The following is an 8,792-nucleotide window of genomic DNA, read 5'->3' as shown; positions in this document are numbered from 1 at the left end:
GAAATATGGAGGAAACTACCAGGAAAGAAACCAAAACAACCTGCTAAAATAATTGAAAGTTATTACCCAGGGAATAGGCCTGGGGTAGGAAGAGGTGGGGCAGGAGGATTTTTGCTTTCATTATAGACTCTTCTGGATTTTTTAATATTTTAAAATAATGTGCTTGTATTCTTTTAATAATATTTTAAAGTTTTCCAATTATTTGACTTTATTTTATGCAAAGTCTAAAAAAAATGATCATTTCAGGCCCTGGGAACATGGTCATAAAATCCAACTGACGCTTCCTGAAAGGGAAGTTGTGCTTTTCATGACTCATATCTCACGTACCTAATTTATTCCTGAAGAACACTTCACTTTTGACCACCTGATGATCAAACTGGTAATCTGACAACCAGCTTCAAAATTAAGACAAGAACAAGAGACTATTTTTGTTCACACCATTTAATAACATTTCAGAGAGAAAGATACAGCAAAAGGGTTTCTGCCCAGCAAATAAAGTAATTTAGATTTGTTATGAAATGGGCTATTTGCTGACCTGGTATTGTTCTTTAATTATTTTTTTAGGGGCTAGAGTTGCAGGTGTTTCTCTAGTGGATTCCTCTCCTACCACAGACCTGAGCCTGTTTTCCAAAGCCTCCTCTTCACAAAATTCATCTTTTACCTGGCTCCCAGATTGGCCATGGCCATATTGTCTGCCCTCTCTAAAGCCTATATCCCAAACTATGTGGATAATACGGTCATCTAGGTGGGTCTCATTTAGGAATCGCATGGCATTTTTGGCATCAGCTCTGTTATAGTATTCTACAAAACAGAAACCACATGCCGTTTTCTTTATTTTATCCAGGCCCATAAAAACATTCTTGACATCACCACATCTACTAAAGAGCTCAAATATTTGCTCTTCGGTTGCATGAAAGGAAAGATTCCCCACATACAGTGTGGAGCTTTCCATCAGTAATTTTTCACGCTCATCGTCGTTGCTACTAAACAGCTGCTCCTGGTACTCGCTCTGCTCCAGGGAGGAGTCGCTGCACAGAATTCTCAGGTCCTTGGACATAGTGCCCAGTGGGCGCTGTGAGGGCAGCAGTTCCCGATCCAGCTCAGCAGCAGTATCACCACCAAAGAAACCCTAAATTAAATTTAACAAAAGTAAAGTTACAAGGAGGGAAACTGAAATACAAACCTGTGTATATTTAAGAGGTTTGTGCCCAGATGCATAGACATCTCAGCTCTTGACCATGAGGATCACATCAAGGCAAACCAAAAATAGAAAGTTCCAAGCCCCAGGAACATGGTCATAAAATCCCATTTTGCAAGTCTTCCTGAAAGGGAAGTTATGCTACCTTTGGTTGACTCAGATCTTACATACCTCATCTATTACCAAAGAACACATTTAATAACAGTACGCTCTCGGAAAATACGGCATAAAACAGTAAAATGGATCAAATTTTCATGGAGAATGAGCACTAGTGTCATCCTGATCAAGGACAAGGCATCAGATAAAACACATACATAATCAGGGTCAAAGCACAAATACAGTTGTGGCATACTCTCTTATGATTTAAAATAATAAATTTGTGATTCGAATCTATAATATGGAAATCAATATATTGTGTTGTTAGGTTAGGCAGAATCCCTATGTACTATCAAGTACACAAGAAGCTCTATAAAAATAAAAACTCTCTGGTATCATAAATCTGACCTAAATTAAGATTAGATTTTATTAGCAATAATTCCACTCATCATCTTAGACTTCAGACTTTTATTTAATTATTTGAATATTCCAAGTCTACTTAAAAACCCTTCCCAGATAATTTTAATGAATGCCCTTTTCCCCCTTTACTAAATTTTCCTACTGTAGTCGGAGGCATTAAAAATGATTCAACTGGTTTTAGCTACACTTTTCAAAAATATGCATTAGTTCTCCCCCCTCCCCCACTCCTATTTTGCAATGGTTCCCAAATTTTAGTGTGAAAGAAATACCTGCAGAGCTAGACTGAAATGCAGCTTCTTGAAGCCCACCCTTAAGAGAATCTGACTCAGCAGATCTAGAGCAAGATCTGGGAACTAACATTTAACATTTAACCTGCACCCTTCGGTGATCCAGAAGCAAGTAGTCCGAGGACCACACTTCTGAGAAACTCTTCTGAGGGAATGCATTCTCTTAACAAACCTATAATGAGCAATCTTTATTTGCCAGGCACTATGCTAAGTGCTATGAATGCAAAAATGAAAAAGATACAGTGAAAGTATGATTTTCAGAAATTATTGTATCCACAGCACCTAGCATGAACAATGACTTGCACATACAATAGACATGCAATAAATATGTGTTGAATGATAGAACGCATGAATTCAGAATTGACTGATGAAGCCAGACAAGTAAACAAGAAAACATGATATGGCGTGATCAATACTATTTTAGCGAAATACCTGGGGAAAGGGAGAAGGAAACTAACATTTATTGGGCATCTACTTTGCGATGGATATTTCGTGCACTTTCCATTACATCACACAGGAGGAGAAACAGTTACCCAGTTTGGAGGCACCAGAGAAGGTGTCCAGAGGAAGGGCTGTGTGCACTGATTCTCAAATGACAAGGAGGGTGTGTGTGTGTGTGTGTGCGTGTGTTTGGGGGGAGGGTGTAGAAATTTAGGGAAAGAGCCAGATAGAGAAAACATGTGCAAGGGTAGAACACAAAGAAAAATAAAAGCATAGAAACCTGAAATGGGAGCCTAAATAAAACCAGGTGCTGCACAATTCAAAGCAATGAAAATGGGGGGCCCTGCCTACTTATATGTCATTTGAAGAGCAGTAGGAAGCCCACTGCCCAAAAATCATCTTCCTGACAGCCTGTCAATGGTGTCTGAAAGTCTGCTGCTAGAAACTCATTAGTTTGAGTCATTGACAAATTGCCCGGTTAAAAAACAAATATCCCTCCCAGACTTCATTTCCGTTTTTTTTTTTTTCTTTCTTTTTTGACCTGGTTACTAGATTGGCAGATCAGAGAATGTGATAGCTATAGTGGATTTCATTTCATCCAGGCATTAGACAAAGTTTCCCAGCTGTTTGTTGAAATGAGTCTGTAACTGATTGAACAAATGAATGATTTGGTGTCAGACTAGAAGGGAAGTTCTAGGAGTGAGCCAAAAAGCTCTATTCTTGGCTGTATCTTGTTCAGCTCATTTATAATTTTGGCTTCCTACAAATAAGAGCTTTTAAAATGGTCAGAGCAGTCCAAAGTTGGAATGGGCTGCCTTGGGGAGCAATGAGCACCAGGCACCGAGGAGTTCGAGCCAACCTTGGAGAACCCCTTGCCCGGCAGTCAGGCAATGTAGACACCCCTTTTAACCAGTGTAGTGTTATGAATCAAGTATAAATTTTGAAGTCAAAAGACCTCAGTTCAAATCTCAGCTTTACCACTTATTAGCAATGTGACCCTAGGCAAAGTACTTAACCACACTGATTTCAATTTCCTCATCTGTAAACCGGAGATAAAAACACGTACCTTGAAGCAAATGCTGTGACACTGTCATACGTGAAAACACCTCGCACAGTGCTTAACACACTGTAGGTGTTCAATAAACAGCAGGTACTAGACAAGTTATTCCAATTCTGTGATTCAGTGACCCAGAATAAGACATATAAGTACATATCAAATCTGCTGATGACACAGAGCTAGGAGAGACTTTGAACAGATCTGGGCAGTCTTGGATGATGGAACCCAAACTGACAAGGTGATGGATAATACTTAGGGATAAATGTGAAGTATTACTTTTAGATTCAACACAGGGCAAAAGGACAGAGTGAGGGAGATCTGGAAAGAGCACAGGCTTAAGAGTCCTGTTTTATAATTTTATAATCCCATAGTTCATTCATTTATTCACTCATTTCTTCATTTATTCAATAAACATTCATGGAGCACTGTGCTAGATTCTAGGGAAATAAGAAATGAGATGCAGCCCCTACCCTGAAGGAGCTCACAACCTGGGGAGACTGGCAACTTACAAGATAAATTCCAACACAATGTGATTATTCTACTTATAGGAGCACATACTAGGCCCAGAGGCAGCACAGAGAAGGGACAGAAAACTACAGAGGAGGAATATGAGGGGGGGACAACTTTCTAGGGGGACATGATCCCTGAGTCTTTTAAAAAATGATCACATTGTATTTATTTTTTGAATAACCGATTCAGATTTGTGGTACAAAATATAAAATGTACAAAAAGATGGGCAAAGCAAGTCTGCCTTCCGACACTGTGCCCCAGCCACCCCGTTCTCTGCAGAGGCAAATCACTGTCACTGGTTTCTTGTGTATCTATCCAGACACACACCAAGTCCAATTCTGAAAGGTGAATAAGGGTTTGGCTGGAAAACAAGGGGTCATTCTAAGCAGAAAGAACAGTGTGTACAAAGGCATGGAGGCATGGTGGGGTATTCAGTTTGATACCATTTGGGCAAGAAGATAAGGAAAGGATTATAGAAGATAAGACTAGAAGGGTAGCCAGGGCCAGGTTGTGAAAGACCTTGTAAGGCATGTGGAACAGTTTGGACTCTACCAGTAAGCAGTGGAGAGCCATGTTAGGGCTTGAAGCAGAGGAGTGATGTGATCTGATATGCGTTACAGAAAACTCATTCTAGTACCAATATGGAGAAAAGATTAAAGGGGAGTAGGCCAAGAGTCAGGGAGACCATTTGGGAAGCTATTTTAGTAGTTAAAAAAGAAAAGAGGGGCTTCCCTGGTGGTGCAGTGGTTGAGAATCTGCCTGCCAATGCAGGGGACACGGGTTCGAGCCCTGGTCTGGGAAGATCCCACATGCCGCGGAGCAACTAGGCCCGTGAGCCACAATTACTGAGCCTGCGCGTCTGGAGCCTGTGCTCCGCAACAAGGGAGGCCGCGATGATGAGAGGCCCGCGCACCGCAATGAAGAGTGGCCCCCACTTGCCGCAACTAGAGAAAGCCCTCGCACAGAAACGAAGACCCAACACAGCCATAAATAAATAAATAAATAAAATTAAAAATTAAAAAAAAAAAAGAAAAGAGATGATAGGGACTCTAGACTAATACAATGTAGTAATATAAAGAAAAGACATACCAGATAGACACTTAGAAGGTAGACTTAACAGGTCTTGGTAACTAGTTGAATGAAGAGTCTAGGATGACTCCCAACATTCAGGCCTGGACTACTATGGATAAAGTTCTGAGTCACCAAAATGGTAGTTATGGGGTAGGTAGAGCAGGAGGAACAAATGTGAAAAGGAAGATGAATTTGTGACACACAGTTTGGTGTTGAGGTACCTGTGGGACATATGTCCCACATGTTTAGTTGCAATTGAGGATTCAGGCTTGAAGCTTACAAGAGAGGTCTGGGGCCATAGATTTAGATTAGGGAGTCAACAGCACAGTCGATAAAACCATGCGGATGGATGAGATGATCTAAGGGAAAGGTGTAGAATGAGAAACATCCTGGGAAACACCAGCACTTAACGGGTGGCCGAAGAAGAGTCCACAAAGAAGTATATAAAGGAGCAACTAGAGAGGAATGAGGAGAATCAGGAGAGGAGCAGCATGACCAAAGCCAAGGAGTAGGCACTTTCCAGAGAGGCATGAGGACAGAAGTGGAGCGAGAATGAAATGTTAAATGCAGCAGAAAGACGTCCAGTAAAACAAAGGTCCACCAAAAGAAAGACTTAAAATTGTTCGTTGGATTTGGCAATCAGGATGTCATTGGTTTCCTTAACAAGAGCAGTTAACAGTGGTGTTCTGGGGTCAGAAAAGCCAGACTTGGGGGTGGAGGGAGGCGGGGCTGGCTTTTGAATGGGAGGTGAGGAAATGGAGACAATAAGTGTAGACTACTCTTTTGAAAAGCTTCTATGATAGTGGGAGGAAAGAAATAGGATGAGGACCAGTTAGGGACAGAGTCGAAGGAGAGTTCTGCTTGTTTGTTTCTCTTTGTTTAAAATTGAAGTATAGTTGATTTACAATGTTGTGTTACCGTCTGGTATACAGCAAAGTGATTCTGTGATACTGTGCTATACAGTAGGACCTTGCTGTTTATCTATTTTATATATAGTAGTTTGTATCTGTTAATCCCAAACTCTTAGTTTATCCCTCCCCCACCTCCCTTTCCCCTTTGGTAACCATAAGTTTGTTTTCTACGTCTGTGAGTCTATTTCTGCTTTGTAAATAAGTTCATTTGTATCATTTTTTTAGATTCCACATATAAGTGATATCATATGATATTTGTCTTTCTCTGTCTGACTTACTTCACTGAGTATGATAATCTCTAGGTCCATGTTTGTTTCTTTTTTGAATAGGAGAAAGCTGAGCATATCTAAATGCTGATGGGAAGCAGCCAGTAAAAAGACAAAGAGTCGCTGAAGATACAGATGAGAGAGGGGATAACTGATGAAGAAAGGTCCTCAAGAAGGTGGGAGAGAATGGGCTTCAAAGCCTAAGTAGTTCCTGCAAGACAAGAAGGAAGGAGGTTACGACGTGTAGGGATGCGGCTCTATGGCAGGGTGGGGTGAGGGCAGGAAATTGAAAGGATGAAACTTGTAGATGGGTCATTTACAAGGACATTAAAGTCACTCAGGATAAGGGCCAGAGTTGGGGAGACTATAAGTGAGGTACCGAGGTGCTCAGTAAGTGAGAGACCTGGAGGGCTGTAGATAACAGTAAGAAGGATTGGAAGAGGGTAACTATATCATCTCCTGGCTCCATGGGGTAAGAGAGAACAGAGAACCTCTGCCACTGAACCTTTGGAGAAGTTGCTTAGTAGATGTTAAGTATCCGACCCAAAGGAGGTGCTCAATAAATGTGAAGAAGTGACTTTTTTTAAGCCCACACAATAGTAAAATCGCATTAGAAGATCACAAGAAGGAACAGTCCTAATGTACTCAGCTCTGGTCAAACCAAACATGGAGCAGTACATCCATTCCTGGGCACCTTATTTTAAAGTGAACACTTACAAACTAGAGTGGATTGATTAGGAATTGGGCATGTTTAGTCTAGCAAAGAGATAGTTAACCTTTAAAGGAGGATATGACCGGCATCATGATACATTTGAAGGGTTATTTCTGCTCCATATGGTAAAAGTAAGATTAATGGATAGAAGTTACAAGGAGAAGATTGCAAATCTTTTTCTGCACAGTTTTTCATTTATCCAATGATGAAATGTGAACTTACCTAGTATATTAAACTGGAGGCTGGATGAATACATACCTGCAAAGGGAGTTAGAAAGGCTACTGTTAGAGAAGATGGAAAAGCAATGGAGTCGTTACAGGCCACAGATCATCAAGTTGATTTGTAGACACTGTGAGAGACTATTTCCTACTTTATAAAGTAGAGCTTGGCTAGAATAGAAGGCTCTCTCTGACTCTTGCTAGTGGGGAAGAATGAGTCAGAGCATCTAAAAATAGAAGAAAAACTTGAAGAATGGCTCAAAATGATCACAATCAAAATCCTAAGGGGAGGGAGGAGAGAAGGTGGCAAGATAAAGCAAATAAACTTCCAGGAAACAAATTTTACTGGCCTTCTGGAATTAGCAGGAGGACTCTTCGAAGAACCTTTTCAATGGCTGCCTTAAATTAATGCTTGGTATTATTTCAACTATGCAGAAGAAATAAAGATTTGGACTCTTTAAAAAGCCAGGCTGTTTCCTGCTCCAGATGAAGGCAGTAGCTCTGAGAAAGGAAATTAGAAAGAGCTGGGACAGCAGTGTTACATGCCTCACCTTTATAAGACTGTTCCTAGGAAGACAGAGAAAGCTGAGAGCAGCTGTTGAAGCCTGGACCTCATGGCCAGAGATCTGGCTGGTGCCAAGAGAAAGTAATGCTTGATTGAGGCTGCTTAAGCCTCGGAGTGGTAGAAGATGCTCATATGTCTTTTAACACTTGTATTTTAAAAAGCAGTTGAACATAAGCTGAAAGAGACAGGCAGACCCAAAGCAGAGACAATGGCCTAGGACAGCCCACAGGAGGAAAGAGTGTAATAAGCGACTGTTCAGTATAGAAGCTGACCCCGATTAAATTAGTAACAAGGAATTAATGGTGCTTAATGGTTTTTGTTTGTTTGTTTATCATTTGCACTGTACGGCCTTGCAATTCAAAGTGTTGCCTGTGTTTTTATTTCCATTTCTCTAGGACCTGGGTCAAAAAGGATCTTGCTGTGACTTATGTCATACAGTGTTCTGCCTATGTTTTCCTCTAAGAGTTTGATAGTGTCTGGCCTTACACTTAGGTCTTTAATCCATTTTGAGTTTATTTTTGTGTATGGTGTTAGGGAGTGTTCTAATTTCATACTTTTACATGTACCTGTCCAATTTTCCCAGCACCACTTATTGAAGAGGCTGTCTTTTCTCCACTGTATATGCTTGCCTCCTTTATCAAAGATAAGGTGACCATATGTGCGTGGGCTTATCTCTGGGCTTTCTATCCTGTTCCACAGGGTGAGAGAGTGTCATGGACATATATACACTACCAAATGTAAAATAGATAACTAGTGGGAAGCAGCCGCATAGCACAGGGAGATCAGCTCGGTGCTTTGTGACCACCTAGAAGGGTGGGATAGGGAGGGTGGGAGGGAGGGAGATGCAAGAGGGAAGAGATATGGCAACATATGTATATGTGTAACTGATTCACTTTGTTGTAAAGCAGAAGCTAGCACACCATTGTAAAGCAATTATACTTCAATAAAGATGTTTAAAAATAAATAAATAAATAAATAAAAGCCACATGTTCTTGAGGAAAAAAAAAAAAAAAAAAGTGTTGCCTGTGGAGCAACAGGA

The 8,792-nt window shown here is 40.7% G+C and overlaps 1 protein-coding gene across 1 annotated transcript; it reads right to left on the bottom strand.

Annotated features, from left to right (window-relative positions):
* Nucleotides 1–523: 523 nt before the first annotated feature.
* Nucleotides 524–1,124, bottom strand: NCBP2L (nuclear cap binding protein subunit 2 like). The gene has a single exon (XM_061178195.1). The coding sequence runs from the start codon at nt 1,055–1,057 to the stop codon at nt 524–526; it is 534 nt and encodes a 177-aa protein (XP_061034178.1). The 5' UTR covers nt 1,058–1,124.
* Nucleotides 1,125–8,792: the final 7,668 nt, after the last annotated feature.

The sequence above is a fragment of the Eubalaena glacialis genome, chromosome X (assembly GCF_028564815.1).
Source record: "Eubalaena glacialis isolate mEubGla1 chromosome X, mEubGla1.1.hap2.+ XY, whole genome shotgun sequence".
NCBI classification, from domain to species: domain Eukaryota; kingdom Metazoa; phylum Chordata; class Mammalia; order Artiodactyla; family Balaenidae; genus Eubalaena; species Eubalaena glacialis.
The sequence above is the reverse complement of the archived record's forward strand: the minus strand, read 5'-3'. Positions and strand labels throughout refer to the sequence as shown.